We start from the raw sequence: 26,762 nt of genomic DNA, 5'->3' as shown, positions 1-26,762 counted from the left end.
TTGGAAACGCTGCGTTTAATATTTCCTGTCATATGCTACGGTCACGTGACTGTCATCAACAGTGCAGTTAAACATGGCGGTGGCTACGTCTGTTTTCCACAGAGTAAGAACCGGGTCGAAAATAGGCGCTCAGTATGACCAAGACGGCAACCTCATCCAGGTACAAAGTAGCTGCATCAGATTTCAACACTGCTGTGATGATGGGCTTGAGCTGTCACACTGCGGACGCATATCGATACAAGCTAACACTGAAGCTAACGGTGAAGCTAGTTTGTTAATGTTGAATTAATAACGTTTTGATGCATGCTAAACCATCCACGCAAGTAAATCCCAAAAAGTTTTTTTCTGTTGATTAATGAGCAAGAAACTGACCTCACAGCTGTTCCTTCAGTGGGCTGGTTTCAGTCACTGTGCGAAAGTACTGTTTATAAGACCGAGGAAACCTGCAGTCAGCTGAGACCGAAGAAGTCACCTGGACGGGTGACGAAACGTTTGTCCCAGTGAAAACGCTACGTCCAGACGAACAGAATCAACCTTCTGGGATTGAGTTAATAACGTTTAAAATCGTGCTAGTAGTAATTTTAGTAACAAAAAACGGAAGAGTAAATGTGAAGGTCTGAGAGCAGACGGATTAGGACCTCAGCCATGTGTGAGCTATGAAGTGTTTCTGGCCTGCAGGTGGAAACCCGGGAGGATGAAGAGCAGAGCGTGAAGCTGACAGAGATCCTGGAGCTCCTGCTGGCAGCTGGATACTTCCGAGCCCGGATTAAAGGATTGTCACCGTTTGATAAGGTATACGCTGGACTTCTGATTGCTCTTTTCTTCCTCTCTGCTCGTCTTCCATCCCAACTGGTTTTAGCAGATTAATACAACTTGTTCCTGCTGAAGGTGGAAACAAAAAAATGTTTCACTAATTGAGCTAAACACACATCCGAGTACAAGCTGACTATAAAGGCAGTGAGGAGGTGATGTGTGACCAAAAAGTAAACAAACTTCTCCACCAAGCACTTGCTGGCTACACGGACTGGTACTGATGTAGCATCATTCTACTCAGCTGAGCATTCAAAGTGCCTCCTGACAGCTGTCATTCACCCAGTCGGTTTATCTGAGCACTCTCTGACATTGACACACACTCTCTCTACACACACCCCCCCCCCTATCTTGGTTAAAGACACTTTAGCATGTGGGCTGCAGGCTTGATCAGCTCTACCACCACAGCTGGCTCCATGTGATATATGAAAGGAAGAGTAATCTGTGGGTAATAATCACTGGTGCATTGACCTGGTGGTAAAGAATGACTCTAAGCAGCCTGTTGAAAACCTTGACCCAAGATACAACCTCCCATGTAGAAAATATTTTTGTAAAATGTATTAAATTAATTTTCACCTCAGAATTCTACACGCCATATCCCATAACGACAAAGTAAATAAAGTTTTCTTGAAATTCTTGCAAATGTATTAAAGATAAATGAATAAATGACATGTAGATTATTATTTACAACTTTACCTTTGGAGAATTTAGATGACAGTCCATGATTTGGAAATTCACACACCTGTCTATATAAGGTCCCATAGTTGACAGTAGATGTCAGAGCACAAACCAATTTGAGCAGCATTCCACCAATCACACCTGTAGAGTGGCCAGGCACACGACAGCCCACCTGGTGTTTGCCAAAACACACCTCGCAGACCATGAGAAACAAAATGATCTGGTCTGATGAATCAAAGATTGAACTCTTTGGCCTGAATGCCAATCGTCATGCCAGATGGAAAACCTTATCACTTGGCCTGTACAGTCACAGGTCACCCACAAATCTGAAGGTTGGTAGTTCGATCCCTGTCTGCTCCAGTCTGCATGCCAAATATCTTTAGGCAATAAACTAACCTCAAATTGCTCTGTGATGTCAGAGTATGAATGTGTGTGAATGTTAGTTAGAAGCACGTATGTAGGAGAAGCATAGAAAAAAGTTCTGCTGTGAGTGAAATTACATAAAGCACTTGGAGTGCTCAGAGTAGAAAAGTGCTGTAGAAGAAGCCGTTCTTTTACAGTGAAATGTGTAATGCAGCATCACGCTGTGGGGAACTAGTTATCTTTCTAAGGGTATCTCCCTTAGAGCTACGGTGAGGAGAGGGGCTCATAGTTGAGCTGCTATGCTGCCCCTCGACACTGAGAGGAGCCAGTTGAGGTGGTTCGCGTATCTGACAAGGATGCCTCCTGGGTGAGATGTTCTGGGCTTGTCCTATCAGCAGCAGGCCTCGGTGTGCACCAAAGACATGCTGGAGAGATGATATTTCTTGGCTGGCCTGAAATGCAGCAGTGTTTCTGACTGGGCAGAGGGAGGTCTGGGGTTGCCTGCTTAGGCTACTGCCCCTGCAACCTGGCAACTGATGACTGGCACTTATATGAACACAGAAACATCAAGTCAGCAGAGATATGAATCATTCCTTTATGTCAGAACTGTTGGAGTAAAATCTGAATAAAAACATACTCCAGATATTTGAAAACTGTGTTTAGCATTAATCCCATCCTGTACTTGTTTAGATATTTGCTTAACAAGTTTAGGATCCCTGGTTGATTTCCGAGAGGAGAAACAAATCCCTTTGGGTTTGCAGCAAGGGCATCTGCTGAGCGACCTACTGTGGTGACGCCTTGTGAATGAAGGTCTCAGTAAAGCCATCATGTTTGATGATATCACCGTTCTGCATTTAGGTGTAGGTAGGCACTGCAGTATTCTCCTGAATGATGGGTGTCGCCATTCAGACAATACCAGCACATCAGCACTGATACAGGAAGAGAAGTCGAGTTGGAAGCAGAGAAACTACAGGTTTCTTTGGTTTGTTTTAGGGTTTTTCTCTCTGTTGGATTAGCTAGACCACCTCTACCGTGAACTGAAGTATTTATTGTTATTGTGCATTTAACTGAGAAAACCTCAGCTCACAGTTCTCCTCTACAGGTGGTTGGGGGTATGACCTGGTGCATCACCACCTGTAATTTTGACATAGACGTGGATCTTCTTTTCCAAGAAAACTCAACTATTGGGCAAAAAATGTGAGTGTTGGCTGATTTCTTTCCAAGTTTCTCTAGACTGGTCCAGATAAATCAATTTAAAGTGACACATCATACGAGCCACATTTGAATCCAGTTAAAAATGAATGATTTTGCTAACTTAGGAGCAGCTCAGATGGATAATGTCATCAGATATTTGGTTACATTTTTCCTTCCTTTTAAGTGTTTTTCTTTGTCTGGGTTTTGCAGTTTCACACTGGTTTCTTTCTAACAGTGGCAAGGGCTGTTTCGTTGCAGATCCTTGACAGAGAAAATTGTTTCTGTTTTACCAAAGATGAAGTGTCCTCATCGCCTGGAACCCCATCAGATCCAAGGGTTGGATTTTATCCACATTTTCCCGGTCATACAGGTACACGGAGAATTCAGCCAAACTAATCTCAGATGCATTAATGTGCTTAATGCATCTGAGGAAAGTGCTAATGAAAAGGTTAAGTGGTCTACTTAAAGTGTGCAGTGTTTCCCCTAGGCGGACCCTCACACACCCACATGCAGTGCTGACGTTTTCCTGTCATCACAGTTTCAGGGTTTCATACTTTACAGAATTCAAAACGCTGACATGATGTTTGTGATTTGTCTTTAAAGAACGTATTCATAGCCGCCTGGAAGCGTGTGAGTAACATTAGTATTAGCTAATGAGCTTTGACTGCTGCTGGCATCAGATCCAGTACAGCTAGCAGGTCCAGCTGGAGCATGGACATGGTCAGTCTGTATCTGCTGGTTCGTCCTTGTGTTTGATGAGCTGTGTGTTGTTTTATGCCAGTGGCTGGTGAAGCGAGCCATAGAGACGCGGGAAGAGATGGGAGATTATGTGAGAGCCTACTCCATTTCTCAGTTCCAGAAGTCCCACAGCCTTCCAGAGGTAACAGACATTCAGCATGAAGACCAGGACGTAGCTTTACTGGACACATCTTTGTATACAAAGTTCATAAAATCACTTAAAGAATTTAGTTGTTAATGACCTCTGCTCAGTGCCATTATCCCCATACCGTACACACAGGCAACAGGTCTTACTACCGTCCCGTCAACCGTGCCATTGGCTCTTGCCGCCATCCTTCTCGCTCTCTTCTCCACCCTGCTTGCAGTCTCTTCGTCTCTCCTGTGCAGCTTCCATTTCTTTGGGTGGTCAAGTCCAGGTTTTTAATTCTAATGAGTATTTAGACATCTGCTTCATGCCTGTCTCCTTCACACACACATTCTCTCTTGTTTCTGCTCTCCAAAGCAAACCTCCCCCTTTCTACTCTTTCTCTCACCTGCTTCCTCTTTCTTGGGCTTATTCTCGTATTCAACAAACAAAAAATAATAAATGGCAGGTAGGCGTAACACTACAAAAGATTTTCCAGAGAAGCCCACCTGGAGTTCCTCTGGTTAATTACATCTTGACCTACGTTCAAGTGTGATTGTTTTAACTGGACTGAGTTTATGAAAACAGAAAGTAGTCATGATATATATGAAATACAAAGTCAGACAGAAAAATAAGGCAATAAAATATTGAGTAATCAAGATAAGAAGGAAGATCTATGGGCTTGTAGTGATGATTGTACACACTCTAACTGAAAGTAATGAGACACAAAGGCATTAACATGGTAAACATCACAAGAAGGCAAGAAAGTAACGTTGGGACTTCGTGTCTCATTGTAGGAATGGGGTTCAGTGTCAGAAGTCTAACACGTTATTCAAGTTTTAATGAGCGCTGTATCACAACCCTCGCAGTCATAGAAACGTGTTTAGTGTTGGTCGGCCACATGTCATTAAACGTCCTGTGTGTAAGAGGTGCTGTTCACTGTACTGTGACAGGATAAAGAGTTCGTCCAGAGGAAAGACAAAGCAGTGAGGGCAGTGCTGGACGTGTTGGTGAGTGACGACGCCGATACAAACGATACACTAAAATGAAATGCACCTGCTTAATCAGCAAAGTCAAATCGTAGGTCTGTTGTTTAGATAACTGCCGGGCTTTTTTGAATGAGCCTCGTTCTTTTCTAGGAAGTGTACAAACCACAGAGGAAGTACAGGAGGCACAGGAATGCAGAGGAGCTGCTGGATGAGGAGTCCAGGGTCCACTCCACTCTGTTGGAATATGGAAGGTGAGCTTTCACATCCGGGATGTGCATCACATTCCCTGTTAATCCATCTTTTGCCAAAGCGGCTGTAAGACGTCTGTCTCATTTATTTGTATTTCCGTGTAAATAGAAAGCGCTGAGTTATGTCAGATCTCTCTGTCATTTCTCTTTGGAGCCATTTGTAGATCAACATTTATTCTTATAAGGCTGTTGGTGCCCTCGTTTTGTTGTTGCTTTTCTCTCTGCTGGGCTTTGTTCATATTTTCCGATGTTTATAGACCAAGCAGGATAGTAATAATAGGACTAAAATGTGCACTGGCTGCTCGCTTTATTGGACATATCTGTTAAACTGTTCTTTTTAAGTAAACACCACCCAATTACAACTTGAATGCATCTAAAACTGACCCAATCTCAGCAAAGGGCTTTTGCATCTCGCCTTCTGTTTATCTAAGAGCAGCGATGGAAAACTGATGGTACATCATCTCCTACGAGGCTGAGGGGCAGGACTGGCAGCCACCGATGTTTTTACATTTCATATAACATGGTGAAAGTTTCACATGAGCTCAGCCATCTACCTGCTTAAATGTTGTGTTAGAAAGCAGCACAAGAAAGGCAAGAGAACTACAATGTCTTATTTTAGAAGGATTGATTGTGATGAGGTTAAAAGTCACAAATCTACAGAAGTTACATAATGTAAACATTCTTACACCGTTCAGTCTGTACCACGTAGATTTCAGGTAGCGCTCCACCAAGGTGCACCTAATAAGGTGGTCAGTAAATGCATAGGAATACAGAGGTTTTATGGCTGGATCAGTCGTTGGGCTGTTCCTTCTCTGGGCGCCACAAATTGACCTTCTGTGTCTAATTCCTCTCAGTGTGTCAGCGTAGATCTTAGTTTATAGGAAACGAGTCAAGAATTAAAAACCTGAGATTTAAACTTAGACAATGTTCAGTGTGTCATCTGATATATTGTTTTGTTTTTTTCATTCATCCATCCCTGTACTAGCCTCTGTACTAGAATGTCAGAGCTCTTGCTGTAAGTACTGTATAACTGTGTGAAGCTGGGGGGGGGGGCAGCATCTGCTTACAGCACCCTGTGTTGTGGTTCAACATGTTTGTCAGAGAATGCAAACAGTGCACACTTATTTTGGCATGATGGACTGTGGTGCTGCTTCACTGCACTCCTGCATTTTATTTTATGTTTTTTAGTTAAACAGACACTGCAGATCGAGGAACCATGTAGTTTGTCCACCTGATGGATTCATGCGCTTTCTTGTGCTGATACTTTTTTATCGCATGATGTAAATGAATTTTGGGGGTTTGGGGTAAAAAGAAGAGTAAACTTTATTCCAATCTGAAGTCATATCTCATACTCGTTGTTTGTTTTGTTTTTTCCAGGCGATATGGATTCAGCAAGCAGAGCAAACAAGACAAGGTAGGCGCCTGAAGGCCTGGACTGTAGCTGCTTCCACTGTGGGTAGAGCTGCAGGGAGGTTCGGCTGCTCTCTGGTCAGCAAGGATTTTGCTCCGTTCTTCATCTTCTCTTCTTTTTGCCCCTTTTCAGGTCGATGAGGGGAAGGTTTCACTGGCCGGTGGCTCTCAGGCAGCATCTCATGGGGTGGTTGACGTGTCAGAGGAAGAGGACCTGCAGGCAGTAGAGGAAGTGAGAACTTTATTTACTGAGCATTTTATACAGAAAGACAAATTAGGCACACGTTTACAGTAGAGGGCAAAAAATGATCCGCTAAGTCTTTCAGTTTAAACATTTAATTCACTTCAGTTTTATTTATGTGGCACAAAATCACAACAGTAAGTCACCTGAAGGTGCTTTATACTGTAAGAAAAAGACCCAAGGAAGTACTAGGCAACAGTGCCACAACTCAGAGTAAATACAGACTTAAAGTTCAGCTGTACACATTTGAACCACAATCAGCTCCCACAGAAACTCACAGAGATTCACAGTGAATCATAACTTTTGTGTACTGTCAGGACTGTTAACAGTGAGCCAAGTTTAGTTTTAGCTGGAATGAAAAGCAGCTTGATAAGACAGTAACTGAGCTCGTCTACTGTTATTTGGGTTGAACTTTTGTCTCGTGCTCTTGTTCTTGATTTTCCTGTTGTTCCTGGGCCTTAAAATAATGCTGTTTGGTGTGGGCTTTGCCATTTTAGAAGTACAACAAAAATCTATAGCTCACTAATGAATAGGAAAAACTCAAAGCCAGCGTGTGGAAGCTCTCAGGTTGTTGTGATCTGTGTCATCGGTCTGTTAAAAAGCCTGGAATAATAAAATAAGACCATATTGTGTTCAACAAATAAATGACATTTATTTTCTTCCTAGATGCGAATTAAAACGTTGATGACCAACATGGCTGCCATGGCAACAGAGGAGGTATGTAAATAAAACACACGGCACAGAGAAGCAGAACATTTCTGCATCCGGACAACCCAAACATATAAATGTATGTAAAGGAGCCAAATAGTGGCTGTTCTGATATTCAGCTGTCACTGAATAATCTTGTTGATTGCATGGAGTTTTCTTTGATTCCTGTTGCCTTTCCTCACCGCTGCACTGTGGTAGTGACTGAGCCTGTGTTTTCAGGGGAAGCTGACAGCAAGTGCAGTGGGTCAGCTCGTCGGGCTGCAGTCTGAAGAGATCAAACAGTTTGCTTCTGAGTACGCCGAGAAGGTAAGCAGCTCTACACTGTCTGGTCCAAGTTTAGACTGCAGTTGCTGTGTTAGTCAAAGAGAGGGTGATCTTATAGTACAGTTCTGTCCTAAACACCAGCTGTATATAAGATGCTGCTGTGTGTTGGCAGCTTTTTAAAGTGTTCATTCGGACTTTCTTCTTAATCAAACGCAGTGAAAAAATCACCAGTTAGCATGAATCCAAACCAGAATGTCACCTAAAGGTAGACATCTTCATCTTTCTAAGAGCATTGCTTTGCTGACTGTTGTGTCCTCCTTGTGTCCCTGCAGCAGTTAGAGCTGTCCTCAGAGGAGCATGAGCATTATGGCCCACTGCAGCAGCACCACAGGGTGGTCGCCTCGCTCAACAAACAGATCCAGCAGAAGACTAAAGAGCTGGGGGAGGTGTGTAGGTCACTGTGGTTTAATGAATGTGCCGTCCTCAACTGTGTCTCGGTAACTGTGAAGCAAACTTTTGATCCTAATGTAGCAAAAGCATGAAGTGATTTGGTTGTGGCAGTCGTAATAGTGTCAGAGCTTTGACTGTATCTGTTTTGTGGCCACAGCTGCAAGCCAAGCATGCAGAGGTGAAGATGGGCTGTGATGAGGACAAGAGGAAACTAACGGAGGTGAGCTCAGGTCAAGGCTTACTTCACTGCCCAGTATGGATCTGATCCACTGGTTTACCTCCAACCATGGTACAAATGAAAGTGCAGCCTCTTAATGATAGAAAAACACCTGGTCCTTCAAATGAACAACAACACCTGATATATTACACTGTGATTGTTTAACACACACACACACACACACACAGTGTTTCAGAAAATGAGCTGGGACACAAAATCACCTTTGCATTTAAGAAGTGACCTATTTTGTTGTCACCACAGGACAGGGAATCAGAAATGTCAGAGGTCAAGTTTTCTGAAAGTCTTGCAAATGCGATGACTTGAGAACAAGGCGACGTAGGATTTTGATGGCACTGGTGTATGGGTGTACTGGTACCAGCTGCTGCTGCCAGTATTTATGGAGTTTGTCTGAGCTGGGTCCACTTCTGGGAATCTTTTTTTTTTTTTTTGTAATAATAACACCATAACACTTTCCACTGAGGGGCAGCATTTTTGCTTTTTTAAGACCGTTGGTCTACATTCGATTAACAGCACCTGGATATTGGTACCAATGCCTGGGCCACACGTTTGCCTGACCTCTTTGGTCCATCTGAAGCTCTGGTCCAGATCTGGGAGGAGACTCCCTGGGATGCCATCCATCATCTCATCCTCTCATCATCAGGATGCGCCTTCTCTTCCACATGCATGTACATGTAGAGTTGTTCACATTGAAATAGAATTAGTCAAAACTGTTTGGCAAAGAACTGAGCTAAAACGTTCAGTGAAATGTCCAGTGTAATATGTTTTACATTTCAGGGAGCTATCAGCCATTCAGATGCTTTGATCAGTAGCTTTAATTTGCAGGCTACAAAGGTGTCAGAGACTTTGGGGAAAGAGTTGGTGTGTTTGGAAGAAGTGGAGGAGCAGGCTGACAGGAGGTGAGTCAACAAAAACGGTCCTTCTGTTATCTGCTAACGTTTTATTCTCAAGAACTGCGAACTCAAAATATTCACACACATGTGCGTTGAAATGTTTTCTAATCTAAATCTTGAATATACATTTTTTTATACACTTTTTTTTTAACAATACATCAACCAGTTCCCCACCTAGTATATATTCTTGTTGGAGTAAAATTGAATGTACTGGTAGTTACACAGCACCTTTGTAATGTGGACACTGTCTGCTCCACATTAGAATAAAAAATAAAGGTAAAATGTGCTGTCAAACATAGATGGGCACCTACTGATGGGCTTGTTGCCATAATATGCCATTTTATGTTGTAACTTTACTGCACTCTGTGTGGTTTGATGACAGCATTTTGTGGGTTATTTTGTAAGTGATTTATTGCCAGCAACAGATTATCTGAGAGCTGCTAATTATGGATTTCATTTTCTGCCCAGAAAGAGCGTTCAATACATATTATCTTTAGAAGACTGCATTTCCCAGAATCCCTTTCAGTAGAGATGGGAGGTACTCCTGTTTGGCTAGGGAAGGAAAAGTTCTGCAGGAAGCCAGCATGTATGTTGCTCTGATGTTGGTTAGTTTTTGTTGTACGGCCCTTTTTTGAAGGCGATTGTTTCTGTAACTGATGTTCGATCCATTTTCTTGGCTAAGTGGATTTGCCACATTTTGTATTGACAAACATAGTGTGTGATTGCTGTACTAAAATGGGCTCGACCCTTTAATCTGCAGAGCTGGTTTGAGCAGCTTCTTGTAGATCTCTACAGTGGTGTTGACAAAGTCTTTGCCCCCTTCCTGTGGTTTGGGGGGGGGTTCGGCCCGCTCGTCTTTGAATTGTTGTAATTCTGCCACATGCGAGGGTTTTGGAGCATGAACCGAAAGTGCAGCACCCGATTGAATCCTGACAATGAATAAATAAACACTTTAATAACACTATTTGTAAAAAAATCTATTGCGTAGATGGCTTACCAGCAGTTTTACTAATAATGCATGGATTGCACCGTTTTAAAATGCAGTAAATTGCCTGCTGTGAACCTCCTGTATTTTATTTTTTGGACTCTCCTTTCACGCTCTGCACTCTGATAAATCCAGGAAAAACTGACAGAAAGTATTTACTGAAAAATAATATAAAAAAACAATCATTTTTTCCTATTCCGTTTTTGCTATTCTGTTTTTATTGCCACACTTCGTTTGCATTGAAACTATCATCAAGGTTCTAAAATCAACTAACGATCGAAGAACCTTCAACGAACACGCCGTCAGCTCAGCCCAATGTCGTTTGTTTGGGTTTTTTTATTTATTTATTTATTTTTAGAACAAACAAGTAAAAGATGAATCACCTTTATCACAAAATGGTAAATGGTAAATGGCCTGCATTTGTATAGCGCTTTTCTAGTCCATAGGACCCCAAAGCGCTTTACACTACATTCAGTCATTCACCCATTCACACACTGGCGATGGCAAGCTACATTGTAGCCACAGCTGCCCTGGGGCGCACTGACAGAGGCGAGGCTGCTGGACACTGGCGCCACCGGGCCCTCTGACCACCACCAAAATGATGTCTAATATCATTATAGCAGCACATGCTATGATATATGAAGACGTCTCCTCAGTGTTGAAAGTCCAGTGTAAACAACAGCAGTCACATCTTGTGGTGAAGAAGTTCTTTAAAATCAAATGACTGGCTGCCTGTTCAGCTGCAGCAGTGCAGCAGCAAATGTAACCCGTGATTCTGGGCCTACCCGACACTGGACTTTGCCCTCTGTGCATCTATGAAGCAGCTTTGAGTAATAATAGGTTTATTTCCTGTTAATAGACCTGCTCATTTGTACTTTTGCAGTCCATGTGGTGGGAAGCATCCGTGTGCTGCTCAGTAAGCAGTCTCATGGTTGTTCTTGTGTTGCCTGATGAGTCTGTTTGAATGTGTTATTAACTGGTTTACATTAGGGCTGCTCAATTAATCGAATTTTAATCACGATTACGATCTGGGCTTTCAACGATCATTAAAAATGACTGAGCCGATTATTAGCCCCTCCCTCATTTTTCCGCGACACCTTAAAGGCCGGTCCGTGAAAATATTGTCGGGCATAAACCGTCCGTGGCGCAAAAAAGGTTGGAGACCGCTGATTAAGAGGACCCGAGGGAAGCTCGGAAAGCTAAGCAGAAGTTATTTGGAGAGGAGAGTGACTGCTGTTGGTTGAAAAGAGTTAAAAAAAAAAAAAAAAAAACTTCAGTGGTGTTGCACACTATTTTATATTATTTTTTAAAGTCATTGTTAACCCTTTAAAGCCGGTCAGAGCAGCACGCTCCGTTTTGTGTAACTATTTTTAAATCCCTGTAGAACCTGAACCGTGTAAGCTAGCGCAATAATTTGTTTTGCATATGAAACCGGAGGAGTTGTACTTACATCTGATGCCATCAGCTTGTCCTCGGTCACGGTTTCGTTCCACATATAGCTTTGCAAAAATTGCATAAAAAGCGCTTGCAGGAACAAAAACATAATATTCCAGAAACACGCTTTGCCGATCCGATCAGCTGTTCGTAACACTTCCCACAGTGAAATGATGCACCTGCTGTTTTCTTTGCAAATTTGCATCATAGGATTGTTTTTTGTTTTTCCTACAGTATATAAAAATTGCTGTATCTCCAAAATAAAACTATGAAGACACTCAAAATAAATTTCCTGTGGTGGGAAACTATTTTTTGCAACTTTATTGTATTTAAAGTTTTGAGGGATAAACCCTTAAACTTCTCCAAGTAGAAATATATGTAAACAAAACAAAAGCGATTTTCAATTTTTTTTGTAGTTTATTGCACTTTTTTGCAATTTATGTAATTACTATGGACTTAATGCATACATATTATTAAAATATGGTCTATAACAGTTGTATTGATGTATAGCAACTTGAAATGCTCCCACAAATGGCACTACAGCATGTACAAAAAATAAATAAAAATAATATAAGCTCTGGTGGACTTGGTTCTATAGTAGGTCTTAAAGGGTTAAATAAATATCGTCAAATAATCGTGATCTCAATTTCAGTGAAAATAATCGTGATTATCATTTTTGCCATAATCGAGCAGCCCTAGTTTACATTACTAACTAACACATGCTGCTGTCTTCTCTGTTAGCACACCACAAACACAGACACCCCATGTCCAGTATGTACTCCCTGCTGCTCCATTTGTATGAAGAATAAACTATTCCTTCTCCAGACTCTGATCAGAATTAAGTCCATATTGTTTCTGCCTCAACCAGCTTATATTTAATGCTAGAGTTTGAATCGACTGTGGAAGTTTTAGTGACAATTGTACTAAAACACATGAGGTTACTGGCAGTGACAAAATGTGTCTCCTTTCATCAGTCGGTGACTTTCTGATCAAATGTTTCTTTGTTGAACAGGCTGCTCGATAAGCTGAGGGCTCTGGTGACGATGAACGAGAACCTGAAGCAGCAGGAGCAGGAGTTCCGCACACACTGCAGAGTGAGCATCGATGCAATCACTGTCACTGTGTATCCTGCTGATGGTCACTAGCACCATTTCTTCCTCTTAATGCCTGAGCTCTGTATGCAGGAAGAGATGGCTCGTCTGCAGAGGAACATTCAGGAGCTAAAGTCTGCATCAGGACAGGATACAGAGGAAGAGAAGGTACATATCATACGCTGGCTGTCGTCTCTTACAGTATAAAGTCATTGTTGCCGTTCCTAGATTGTGAGTAGGTGAAAGTTAACTTGAGCTTTCCACTCAGATTTGATTTACAGCACTTTCTCTTTCCTTAGGAGAGGGACCAGCTGATTGACAAACAGTACAACACAGGGAGAGAGAAGCTACAGAAGATCCGCCTGCTCATGGTAACTACTTCTTAAACCACCCTAACAACTGTAAGTCGAACAGGTGGTCGGATCTCCCGCGCCCCAATCCTGGGTTTCAGCACCGCTGTAAACGATGCGCGACAGACCCGACCACGTGTTTGCAATTTTTGTACACCTCTTTATTGCGGCTGTCGACTAACACACACAGCTGCAGCGGTTGCGCATGTTATTATCCTGCATGCCGCGAATTTCTTTGTTCTCCCGTAAAAGTGATTCCGATGTTAAACATTAGTTCCACGTGACTTTCCTGCCAGGTAACCTGCGCCCCACCTGTCAGAACTCTGCGCCCCCACACTTTGAGAACCAGTGATCTAAACTAACACAAACCTCCTGGTAAAGAGTAAATCAGTTTGCTAACCAGTTATTAAACCATGGACTCTTTTTAGTCTTTGGTACACTTCTATATTGTTCTTTCTTTGTGAGTTATGTTTGCTGATTTTTGGTTTGTGTTTTGTTGGTTTGGGAGAAGACTCAGTTTTGAGGGGATAACCGAGGCAGAAAAGCTGATTAAAATCTCTCACATTACAAAACTCGCTATTGCTCTCGCTCTCTTTCACCGCTGTCACTCCCAAATCTTTCCCCTCTTCCTAAGCAGCCAAATTCCATGTGTTGCCACATCATATTTTGATTGGTTGACAGTGGTGCATTTTTCTACCAGTAGGAAAGGGGTGTTGTCCCCCATGTCTGTGACACTATATCTTGTAACCCTACAATAATAATGAGTATATCCCAACAATCAAATGACCCCCTTGAGCAAGCACTTGGGTAGTTACCTACACAAGTCCCTGAGTCAAACCTATCTCTTCGTGATACTCTGCAGTTGAGTAAAAAGGATGTTTTTTATGATGAAAAGTAAATTGGCCCCAGGACCGGGACGGGGAACTCCGAGAAGCTGTTTCTTTATCTCCTGTACCTCCACCAAGGACGTCGTGTTTTTGGTAGTGTCTGCATGCGTCTGTGTAATCAGTCTGTTTGTAAACACGCTAGCTCAAAAAGGTTTGAATGAATTCTGATAAAACTTGGTAAGGCTTTCTAAGTAGCTGCTATTTTGCCCCTCTGGTGTTTCTGGGCCCCACTTATCTATTGCCCATTCATCTTAGCCGCTATAACACCTGACAGGAGCTTCCATGTTGTGCTGAAACCAGTCCTTTCTGGGGGGGATCCTTGGGGATCAGGACTGTCCTGCCTTCAGTTAGCCATTCTCAGTGTGTCTCATCTATTAGCAGCTTTGTTGGGGCTGTTCCTTGAGAATACACCTTGGATGGTTCACTGGAGAACATCTGGTTTATCTCCCTGGCTTCTATCTCTGTGGTCTCTTCGACGGCAAGCCAAGTCTTTGCTTGGCTGTTTCCAAGGCCTCGGGAATGGACAGCTTGCTGTACTTGTTTTCACACCTTTGTGCAGCTCCAATAGTTGACTGATTTCCATCTGTGCTGCCTTGATCTTGGCCTCTAATCTCTTTCTCCGTGAAGGGTACTGCTCCTTGTGGCTGTTCATCTTAGAGCCGATCGCCTCAGTTATCACTGCTGCCATGGTGTCAGGTTTGTTTCAGTGATCGTCACATCAAGGATTGTCCATAATCCTTCATTCACATCTTCTGGTAGACCTCCAGAGTGTATGTCACGTAGTCTTGGTATTTGGCTATGGATGGTCCAGGTTTCCAGCTTAGTTATGATCCTCTTTTTTTTTAGGTCCGCTTCTCTTGCACTCAATGTCTTCAATGCACTAGTTGTTCTTAGTGCTTGGTACCTAATCTCAGAGGGTGGGGATGATGATATCTCCCCCCTCACCTGAGGTACTGGCTCCTACTTGCAGCAAGAATTGTGTTGGACCTCATCTCTAGTTGTGATTGCAGATGCTTATTCCAGATGTTGGAACCCTGACCAACAGGCAAAAACATGGCTGTGCCATGGGCTCCCCGGTGTCACCTATTGTAGCCAACCTTTCCATGGAGGAAGTAGAGAGAAAGACTCTTGGCTCTTTTAAAGGGAGAGTACCCAGCCACTGGTATAGATATGTAGACGACACCTGGGTCAAAATCAAAACCCACGAAGTAGAATCCCTCACTGCTCACATCAATGCTGTGGATAAAAACACCAAGTTCACCAGGGAAGGCACAAAGGATGACTGTTTGCTATTCCTGGACTGTGCTGTGCACATTGAGGAGAATGGAAACGTCAACACTGAAGTTTACCAGAAGCCCACACACATGGACCAGTACCACCTCTTTGACTGCCTGAAGGGACAAAGAAGGAACACACACATGTCAGGGAAGCGCTTAAAACATGTGATTATCTTAATTGGCCTTTTATCAAGTCAGCAAAGAGGCACAGAAAAGACGATCAGACACCAGCGAGGGAGGAAAAGAAAGACAAACGCAACAACATTGTCATCCCCTATGTAGCCGGTGTTCAGACCCAGCAACACACTCAGACACAAACTGGTTCACCCGAAAAACAAAACACCAAAACACAGACTTAACAATGTGGTGTTTGCTGTACAGTGCAGCGAGGAATGCCCAGACCTCTACATTGGAGAGACCAAACAGCCACTTCACAAGCGCATGGCACAACACAGAAGAGCCACCTCCACAGGACAAGACTCAGCAGTCCATCTGCATCTAAAGGTCAAAGGTCACTCTTCGAGGATGCCAATGTTCACATTTTGGACAGAGAGGACAGATGGTTTGAAAGAGGAGTGAAAGAAGCATCTATGTCCACTGTGGGCGACCATCTTTGAACAGAGGGCGGGGCTTATGACACCAACTGTCTGCCATCTATAATCCAGTTTTGAGATCCCTTCACAGACACCTTAACGCCCACTCACATCCTGGGCCATCTGACCTCAGGAAATCACATGAATCACATGATAGGGTGGGGCCAGGTTTCCCAATGAGCTCACCTGAAACCCTGGCTGATTGTGAACCACACCCGCTTTCACACTTTGGCTCATGTGATTAGGTAGAGGATCATTAGGAGGTCATTTTGTCCCTCTCGGGGGGGACACTTCCACAGAGCTTAAATCTGGGACTCTCCACCATTTGACCCTGGAACAGAAGAATCTTCTCGGATGAGAGGTGAAACGTCTTCAAGCAACTTAAAGAAGTCCAGACGCTTTTCGTTCCAAGCTCCTTAGAACCCTGACCTAGTAGTTGTTTACTTTTAGTCTAGATTTTGGGTGTCAGAAAATCCATAGGTGCTACATGCTCTTCATGTAACCCCTTCCACAAGAATTACTTGCATATTAATATACCACCAGCTCCCTATTCTCATCCCTTGTGCCTTCTTGCTCCATTAGCCCACTTCTCAATACTGGTTCCTCAATAACGGACACATACCTTGTTAATCCGGGCAACAGCTGAGTCTGTAAGGCTTCACTCATATATTTTTCGCGCAAACTTGAAGGTAGGCTGGGATGGCATGTGGGGCATTCTCCCAAACTTTTCCCACAAAGTTAGGAGAATGAAATTATCCAAAAAGTCTCCTTTCACTGGAGCTAAGGGTATGTGCTCAACTCCTGAAAAATAACCCCACGTCATAATCCCCCATTCCACCAAACTTTACACTTGGCAACCCCCAAACCTAGACAAGAGCTCCATGGAATGGGTTTCCATGACCAAGCAGCTGCATCCGAGGCTTTGTATTGCACTTGATGTAAGGCTTGGATGCAGCTGCTCGACTGTGGAAACCCATTCCACGAAGCTCTTGACTTTTACATGGCCTACCACTTCCTGGCTGCGTTGCTGTCCTTCCCAGTGGCTTCATATTTGTTATAAACCAACAATAGTTGACCGTGGAATATTTATTAGTAAGGAAACATCACGACTGGACTTGTTGCACAGGTGGCATCCTATCATAGTACTACGCTGGAATTCACAAATGTTTTTAGAAGCAGGGGAGACTTCAAGTTACAGATGGACAAACTGGCGATCACTAACCAACCGCATTTAGTGGTGGACAAAAAGTCTTGTTTAGTGATCGATGTAGCAAGCCCAAGTGATAACTACATCAGGAACGTATTCACTCATTCATATATGTATATATCGCTTCACTCTTCACAGGCTCGCAGGAACCGAGAGATTGCCATCTTGCAGAGGAAGATTGATGAGGTGCCAAGCCGAGCTGAGCTGACACAGTATCAGAAGAGGTTCATTGAACTCTACAGTCAAGGTAATTTCCTCCTGTTCATCTGCTTTGACCAGTGTTGTTGCTGTGTGCAGGTCACAAATGAACCCCGTAAAAATCAGGAGTTATAAAGAAATGCTTGTTCTTTTTGTGCCTTTCAGTTTCTGCTACTCACAAAGAGACTAAGCAATTCTTCACTCTGTATAATACACTGGATGATAAGAAAGTCTATCTTGAGAAGGAGGTAAGTAACCACAGCAGACCCCTGTCAGCAGGGTGCGCAATGATTGCCAGTAAAATTTCTGATAGCATTTGGCTTTTGTTTCACTTGAGACATGTGACTGATTAAACACCTTGGTAAGTGTCACAAATAGACTCGTACTTAATGCTATTCATAACAAAATTTTAATTTCTGTAGGTGAACCTCTTGAATTCTATTCATGACAACTTCCAACAGTAAGTATAATTCTGCTCATTTGTCACGTCTAACACTGATGTTGTTCCAGTGAATAGTTTTCTATCAGTACGTTTCTTAGCTCATTGCAGTGAAACAGTGCTAACGTCCTCTACTCTTGTTCAGAGCCATGTCGTCTTCAGCTGCCAAAGAGCAGTTCCTCAAACAGATGGAGCAGATAGTCGAGGGAATCAAACAGAATCGCATCAAGGTACAAGTCTTTCTGTAAAAGGGGAATTCTGCTGCTCTTCTCTTTATAAACGTGCGTTATAGGGATGGAACCAAATTACAGATTTAGTGGTCAGTATCAGGAACACACAAAAATGTTTTTGATAATGCTGACTACAGATAAGATAATGAGCTCAGGGTATATGGACCCGCATGTCACAGCCTAATGATGCAAAGTTTGTCCTGTTTCGAGACAGACTCCCGCAGTACTGGTACGGCATGTGTTTCTCTGCTTTTTCAGATGGAGAAAAAGAAGCAGGAGAACAAGATGAGGCGAGATCAGCTGAATGATGAGTACCTGGAGCTCCTTGACAAGCAGAGGCTGTATTTCAAAACTGTCAAGGACTTTAAAGAGGTAAGAAAAGCATGTGCTTAAGTGCTGCTGGCTGTTTCTGAGAGGGCATTTACAGTTAGAGCATACCATTACAATGAAAGATGAATGCTATTCAGTAAGGTATAGTGAGCTATTATTCTTAGGGATAAAGATGGGTTTCACAAAACATAACACCTAATCGTGTTGGAAGATACAAACTGTAGCCTTCAGAATGGCTGTGAAGCAAAAAAATCAAAAGTGTCACAACCAACGACTGCCGTGTTAGACAGCGTTAGTGATAAATGGATGTGCCTACAAAAGTGAACAGTTAGTGTTTGTTGACAAATGTTTCATAGTTTGGTGTTTTATTGAAAAATGACCTCAGAATGATGTGAGGTCATTCGCAGTCATGCCCGAGTTTCTCCCAATCTCAGTTTGGAAAGCTACATTCAACAGAAAGTTATTCACTCAGTCATCTTCTCTCAAATTAACCCACTCATTATTTTATCGATTGTCCTGATTTAAGACATAGAAGCATTTAAAATAAGTCCCTGAACATCCTCTCTCCTGACCACCTCTAGATCTTTCAGCTTACAGGGTTGAAATACAAAACAAAAATTCTTAGCAGATTTCTATCTGAATGTGCTGTAACGATACAACATTTAAATATAAGAAAGAAATTAGAATTACTATCATTTTCTTCAATGCCATGTGCTAACACAATGCAGAGAAGCTACCGAAACTTTACTATAAAACAGGTCAATAATTCAATTTAATTTTTATAGAATATATTGTCACATCTGAACAAGTCGCCTCAAAGCGCTTTATATTGTAAGGTAAAGACAACATTACTGTTACTAATTGAAGAAAACAGGTTCAGAGTTATCGCTCTAAGTGCTAATGACTTTGTGAATTTCCATTCATCCATCTTCTTCTGCTGCCTGGTCGTGGGCGCAGCAGACCTCCCCCTCCTCAGCCTCCTCCTCCAGCTCGGCCAGCCGAGAGAGATAATCCAGCGTCTAAAATCCTTACCCTGTCTCTAAGGGAGAGGCCAGCCAACTTTCAGAGAAAGCTCATTTACACCACTTCATCCATGATCTTGTTCTTTCAGGGTGAGGGTGGGGACGTAGATTGACCGGTAAATCGAAAGTTTGGCTTTTTCGCTCAGTTTTCTCTTCACCGTGACTGACAGGTTACCGCTTATTGACCTGTCTGTTGATCTCCCACTCCCCCCTCCCCTCACTTGTGAATAAGACCCCTAGATACTTCCCATTCCCGTCCCTGACCCAGAATGGGCACTCCACCCTTTTCAGAGTGAGGACCTGAGGTCCATCTTGTTCTTTCCATTCAGCTGAGTCCTGTGGACTTGCTTTTTACTGTGTGCAGGTATTTGGTGGTTGGAGCCTCTTTGTGGCTCCCATTTGCCCGTGGGATTACCAAGTACTTGTCTGCAATCCCCTCAGTTCTGACTACTAAGTAGTAGTTACCATCCAACTACACTTCTCCAGCCTGAAAGACATTCCAGTGCCGTTGGTGTAGATCAGTAAATCGATGTCTTGTCCTGGCATACAGCTTGATGTCATCCATGTAGAGGAGGTGGTTGGCATTGGTCCATTCCAGTCCAGGGGTTCAGGACTATGCAGAACAGCAGTGGGAACAGAGCATTTCCTTGGTAAATCCTGCTCTTGATAGTGACTCATCCTATTGGCTTGAAGCTGGCCTGTAGTGATGTTCGCCACATCCCCATGGAGTTCCTAACGGAGGCTCTTAGGGTCCTGTTGATCTTTTGTAGTTCTAGGCATTCATGGATCCATGTGTGCGGCACTGAGTCATAGGCTTAGCCCACAGGTAGGTCTGGTCTTGCACTGTTGAGTGACTCTTCTGTCCACCAGTTGGTGGTGCTTCGCCCCTCCGGTGGTGCTCCTGCTAATTCCTTTCTGTGGCTCCACTCATGTATCGAGCCATAAGCCTGTTCACCTTAGCCACTATGATGCCTGACGGGAGCCTCAATGTGGTACTGAGAAAACATATTTGGTAGTTGGATGGGACCAGTCTCCTCTGGGGATCCATGGGACTCGGGAATGTCCGGCCTTCAGTTAGCTGTTCTTTGTGTGTCGCATCCATTAGCAGCTGGTTCATTTGTGGTGCGAGACAGTAGGCATGAATCATGACAGGGTATACCTCAGATGGTTTAGTAGAGCACAGCTGGTTTATTCTCCTGCCTTCTGTCTCTCTGGTAACAAGCTATACCTCTTCAACTCAGGCTGTGAGTCTGTCCTTGGCAGTCCTGCCATGGAGTAGATCAGCTGATTAGTCAGCTGTTTGGTGGGCTTCTGCACTTAAACCAGCGCCATCCTCAGCCTTCTCTTTAGCTTAAACCAGGAAAGAATGAAAAAAGCAGTCTGATAATTCAAGAAAACAGAAAAAATATTCACTGCAAATTATGCAAATCGATCACAAGACAATGTGAAACAAATGTGCACACCACCATTTAGAAAACAGTGTGTCATAATATATTAAAACAAATTAACCAAATAAATTACATGACTTGTGTGCTGTATAGTTTGCAGTCAATAAAGCAACACTTTTGTTTCAGCAAACACAGTTAAATATGAAAAAGTGGGAGTGTAAATCTTACCCATGTTCTATTCAAACATGCAAATATAACTGAAATAACAAGAGAAAAGAAGAAAAAACTTCAAGTTTTCATGTGTCTCTATAGCTACAATGTGCATGCTGAAAAAGGAGTAGAATGAAGTTTTAATATGAATGTTAAATATAGATAATGTCATCAGATTACTTGTTTATGCCTCCCAGTGTTTGAATTGGGTGTCTGCGGTTGTAGCTTTCCAAACACAGAGTTGAAGAGTGCCATCTAGTGGACAAACTGTGCAGTGCCATCAAATAACATTGTTAAAAGGTGTTTCTCCCAGGTCTCGTTTTTGTGTGTGTTGTTGGTGGTGGTGGTTTTTTTATGTGTGTATATATATCTTTGTTTTTTCCTGTGTATTTCCCATAATAACTGTCTATACCTATAGATCATAGCTAACATCAGCCAATATCAACCCACTCTAATAAAAAAAATGCTTTAATCAACAAGATTTGCAGATTTGATTTGAGCTGTCTTTTTGATTAAAGAGTCGCCTCAGAATTAAAAATGCTTTGCAGTAAATCACAGGTCACGATTGAGTGGATTGAGATTAGGCTTTATACTGAAAAATGATCATTGCATCCTAGTTTCTACTATAGGTCTGCCTTAAATAAAGGCTTGTTACTTTCTGCTGTTGAGGTCCATAATCTGTATTTCAGGAAATGTGCTATAATAATTTTCAACAATGACCCTCTGAGTGTAATGATCATGTAACAATAATAACTTTTTTCCCCACTAGGAGTGTCGGAAGAATGAGATGCTGCTGTCTAAACTGAGAGCTAAAGGAGCCTCTTAGCTCCGACCCTTCTGTTGGTGTGTCTCATTCTAAGTAATAAATATGATGCAAACCAGTTACTAATCGAATTACTTGGATGACTTTCATATAAAATCCTGGACATGAACTGTGTTCTTCACATGTGCCAGATGCAGCAGACTGGACGACGTAAATGCAAATCATTGTTTTAATCACACCTTCTGTAACATCATAGTGTCACTAATTAAGACCACGATCAGCCAGTTCTACCTAATGTTTTACATTTCATGGTGAACATAACAATAAAAAACTTAACCAGAGCTCCACAACAGTCTTGCAAGTCATGACATTGTGTTTAATAATACTGGGCAACTTTTACTAACTCCCCGCACTGCACTGACTGTGAACTATACGTACGTCTTTATGATGATCATGAGTTCAGGCTGCAACAGTGAAGAGAATCCCATAACCTGTAATAATGATGGTTTTGTGTTGGAGAGTTTCCTGGTGTATTTACATGCCTCTGAAGATTGTCTTCCATGTACCATCCAATCACCATGGATGCAGTATTTAATGAATAAAGAATTGCTTATACAAACAGCAAACTCTGTGGTCTGTCTCATCTCAGATAGGATAACTAGTGCTGGGTATCGTTACTGATTTCTATAACTGATTCAATTCCAATTCACAAGGTCCTGATTCGATTCAATTCGATTCAGTTTTGCCTCAGACAGTCAGAAATGTAATTCTGATCATTTATCAGTACTGACACTTGTGAGACTTCATTAGAGGTGTAAGCGTCGCAGCCTTTGTGTCAAAGTAACTGATGATAAAACAGAAAAACATTAAGGAGATTTTCCTGGTCTGGCTTTTTATAGCAGATAACCTTAATCTCCTGAGACCCGAACTCTTCCACGGCATGCATTTTTAATTTCTCTTTGATATCTGGGCTGATTGGGACCTGATGAGTGTAAAAACAAAGAATTAGCAGATTATTTTTTTTTACCTATTTTTTGTTTCTAAGAAAAATGAGAGCCACATATGAGGATATTCGTTTAAAATTTCATTAGAACTGTAGCATTATAATGTCTTCGTAAGTGGATATCAGGCCCTTGTAGAGCAAAATTGAGTATTTTGGTCTAAATAACCCAAAATGTGATGTCCACATACAGTGGGGCAAAAAAGTATTTAGTCAGCCACCGATTGTGCAAGTTCCCCCACTTAAAATGATGACAGAGGTCAGTAATTTGCACCAGAGGTACACTTCAACTGTGAGAGACAGAATGTGAAAAAAAAAATCCATGAATCCACATGGTAGGATTTGTAAAGAATTTATTCGTAAATCAGGGTGGAAAATAAGTATTTGTTCACCTCAAACAAGGAAAATCTCTGGCTCTCACAGACCTGTAACGTCTTCTGTAAGAAGCTTTTCTGTCCCCCACTCGTTACCTGTATGAATGGCACCTGTTTGAACTCATCATCTGTATAAAAGACACCTGTCCACAGCCTCAAACAGTCAGACTCCAAACTCCGCCATGGCCAAGACCAAAGAGCTTTCGAAGGACACCAGGAAAAGTATTGTAGACCTGCACCAGACTGGGAAGAGTGAATCTACAATAGGCAAGCAGCTTGGTGTGAAAAAATCAACTGTGGGAGCAATCATCAGAAAATGGAAGACATACAAGACCACTGATAATCTCCCTCCATCTGGGGCTCCACGCAAGATCTCATCCCGTGGGGTCAAAATGATCATGAGAACGGTGAGCAAAGATCCCAGAACCACACGGGGGGACCTGGTGAATGACCTGCAGAGAGCTGGGACCAAAGTAACAAAGGTCACCATCAGTAACACACTACAACGGCAGGGAATTAAATCCCGCAGTGCCAGACGTGTTCCGCTGCTGAAGCCAGTGCATGTCCAGGCCCGTCTGAAGTTTGCCAGAGAGCACATGGATGATACAGCAGAGGATTGGGAGAATGTCATGTGGTCAGATGAAACCAAAGTAGAACTTTTTGGTATAAACTCAACTCGTCGTGTTTGGAGGAAGAAGAATACTGAGTTGCATCCCAAGAACACCATACCTACTGTGAAGCATGGGGGTGGAAACATCATGCTATGGGGCTGTTTTTCTGCCAAGGGGACAGGACGACTGATCCGTGTTAAGGACAGAATGAATGGGGCCATGTATCGTGAGATTTTGAGCCAAAACCTCCTTCCATCAGTGAGAACTTTGAAGATGAAACGAGGCTGGGTCTTCCAACATGACAATGATCCAAAACACACCGCCCGGGCAACAAAGGAGTGGCTCCGTAAGAAGCATTTGAAAGTCCTGGAGTGGCCTAGCCAGTCTCCAGACCTCAACCCCATAGAAAATCTGTGGCGGGAGTTGAAAGTCCGTGTTGCTCGGCGACAGCCCCAAAACATCATTGCTCTCGAGAAGATCTGCATGGAGGAATGGGCCAAAATACCAGCTACTGTGTGTGCAAACCTGGTAAAGACCTATAGTAAACGTTTGACCTCTGTTATTGCCAACAAAGGTTATGTTACAAAGTATTGAGTTGTATTTTTGTTATTGACCAAATACTTATTTTCCACCCTGATTTACGAATAAATTCTTTACAAATCCTACCATGTGGATTCATGGATTTTTTTTTCACATTCTGTCTCTCACAGCTGAAGTGTACCTCTGGTGCAAATTACTGACCTCTGTCATCATTTTAGGTGGGGGAACTTGCACAATCGGTGGCTGATTAAATACTTTTTTGCCCCACTGTATGTGGACGCCAGGTCCTAGGAGGTTAAAAATATTCTGCAGTAGAACAAAAACTGAAGAAAACCATGAATCAACATCTGAACATTACCTGATGCTGCTGAAGCAGAGCAAAGTTACAGAGGTTTTTACGTAAGCTGGAGAGGAAATGGCATGTCACAAATTTAGAGGATCATCATTTAGCCTGGAGAAATAGTTTGCTGCTTTATAAGAAAGCCCTCCGCAAAGCCAGAACATCTTACTATTCATCACTGATTGAAGAAAATAAGAACAACCCCAGGTTTCTCTTCAGCTCTGTAGCCAGGCTGACAAACAGTCAGAGCTCTGTTGAGCCAACCATCCCTTTAATGTTAACTAGTAATGACTTCATGAACTTCTTCACAAATAAAATTTTAATCATTAGAGAAAAAATTACCAGTAATCATCCCACAGATGTAATATTATCTACAGCTACTTTCAGTACCATTGATGTTAAGTTAGACTCTTTTTCTCCAACTGATCTTTCTGAGTTAGCTTCAATAATTACTTCCTCCAAACCATCAACGTGTCTTTTAGACCCCATTCCTACAAAACTGCTCAAAGAAGTCCTGCCATTAATTAATGCTTCAATCTCTAATGATCGGCTATGTACCACAGGCCTTCAAGCTGGCTGTAGTTAAACCTTTACTCAAAAAGCATCTCTAGACCCAGCAGTCTTAGCTAATTATAGGCCAATCTCCAACCTTCCTTTCATATCAAACATCCTTGAAAGAGCAGTTGTCAAACAGCTAACAGATCATCTGCAGAGGAATGGTTTATTTGAAGAGTTTCAGTCAGGTTTCAGGGCAGCACGGTGGCACGGTGGTTAGCACTGTTGCCTCACAGCAAGAAGGTCCTGAGTTCAATTCCACCATCAGGCTGGGAACTTTCTGTGTGGAGTTTGCATGTTCTCCCTGTGTTTGCGTGGGTTCCCTCCGGGTACTCCGGCTTCCTCCCACCGTCCAAAGACATGCAGCTTGTGGGGATAGGTTAATTGGATAATACAAATTGCCACTAGGAGTGAATGTGAGTGTGAATGGTTGTCTGTCCTTGTGTGTTGGCCCTGCGACAGACTGGCGACCTGTCCAGGGTGTACCCTGCCTCTCGCCCTATGACAGCTGGGATAGGCTCCAGCGCCCCCCGCAACCCTGAAAAGGATATGCGGAAGCGAATGGATGGATGGACAGTCAGGTTTCAGAGCTCATCACAGCACAGAAACAGCTTTAGTGAAGGTTACAAATGATCTTCTTATGGCCTCTGACAGTGGACTCATCTCTGTGCTTGTCCTGCTAGACCTCAGTGCAGCGTTCGATACTGTCGACCATAATATCCTATTAGAGCGATTAGAACATGCTGCAGGTATTACAGGTACTGCACTGCAGTGGTTTGTATCATATCTATCTAATAGACTCCAGTTTGTGCATGTAAATGGAGAGTCCTCTTCACACACTGAGGTTAATTATGGAGTTCCACAGGGTTCAGTGCTAGGACCAATTCTGTTTACATTATACATGCTTCCCTTAGGCAGCATCATTAGAAGACATAACATACATTTACACTGCTATGCAGATGACACCCAGCTCTATCTGTCCATGAAGCCAGATAACACACACCAATGAGTTAAACTGCAGGAATGTCTTAAAGACATAAAGACCTGGATGGCCGCTAACTTTCTGCTTCTTAATTCAGATCAAACTGAGGTTATTGTACTCGGCCCTGAAAATCTTAGAAATATGGTATCTAAGCAGATTCTTACTCTGGATGGCATTACCTTGGCCTCCAGTAACACTGTGAGGAACCTTGGAGTCATTTTTGACCAGGACATGTCCTTCAACGCACATATTAAACAAATATGTAAGACTGCGTTCTTCCATTTGTGCAACATCTCTAAAGTTAGAAATATCCTGTCTCAGAGTGACGCTGAAAAACTAGTTCATGCATTTATTACTTCCAGGCTGGACGACTGTAATTCATTATTATCAGGAAGTCCAAAAAACTCACTGAAAAGCCTTCAGCTGATCCAAAATGCTGCAACAAGAGTCCTGACAGGGACTAGAAAGAGAGAGCAGATTTCTCTAAATCCAGAATTCAAAATCCTGCTCCTCACATACAAGGTCTTAAATAATCAGACCCCATCTTATCTCAATGACCTTGTAGTACCATATCAGCCTATTAGAGCACTTCGCTCTCGCTCTGCAGGCCT

General features: G+C 42.7%; 1 protein-coding gene across 2 annotated transcripts; it reads left to right on the top strand.

Annotated features, from left to right (window-relative positions):
• ccdc93 (CCC complex scaffolding subunit CCDC93) lies at positions 1-22,375 on the top strand. 2 transcript variants are annotated; one of them, XM_082508927.1, is made up of 23 exons: positions 1-160; positions 679-792; positions 2,954-3,048; positions 3,304-3,415; positions 3,827-3,925; positions 4,861-4,917; positions 5,047-5,147; positions 6,522-6,558; positions 6,688-6,786; positions 7,462-7,512; positions 7,723-7,809; positions 8,100-8,213; positions 8,375-8,437; positions 9,278-9,351; positions 12,777-12,858; positions 12,949-13,023; positions 13,155-13,226; positions 17,308-17,416; positions 17,533-17,615; positions 17,790-17,827; positions 17,952-18,036; positions 18,295-18,408; positions 21,756-22,375. In XM_082508927.1, the coding sequence occupies exons 1-23, from the start codon at positions 74-76 to the stop codon at positions 21,810-21,812; spliced, it is 1,905 nt and encodes a 634-aa protein (XP_082365053.1). In that variant the 5' UTR covers positions 1-73; the 3' UTR covers positions 21,813-22,375. The 2 variants fall into 2 exon arrangements, with proteins under 2 accessions (XP_082365053.1, XP_082365054.1); XM_082508928.1 differs by lacking the exons at positions 1-160; positions 679-792 and having other exon boundaries at positions 3,341-3,415.
• Positions 22,376-26,762: the final 4,387 nt, after the last annotated feature.

Source organism: Aulonocara stuartgranti (assembly GCF_965226115.1).
Source record: "Aulonocara stuartgranti genome assembly, chromosome: 16".
Taxonomy (NCBI): Eukaryota; Metazoa; Chordata; class Actinopteri; order Cichliformes; family Cichlidae; genus Aulonocara; species Aulonocara stuartgranti.
This window is presented reverse-complemented; position numbering and strand designations above follow the sequence as displayed.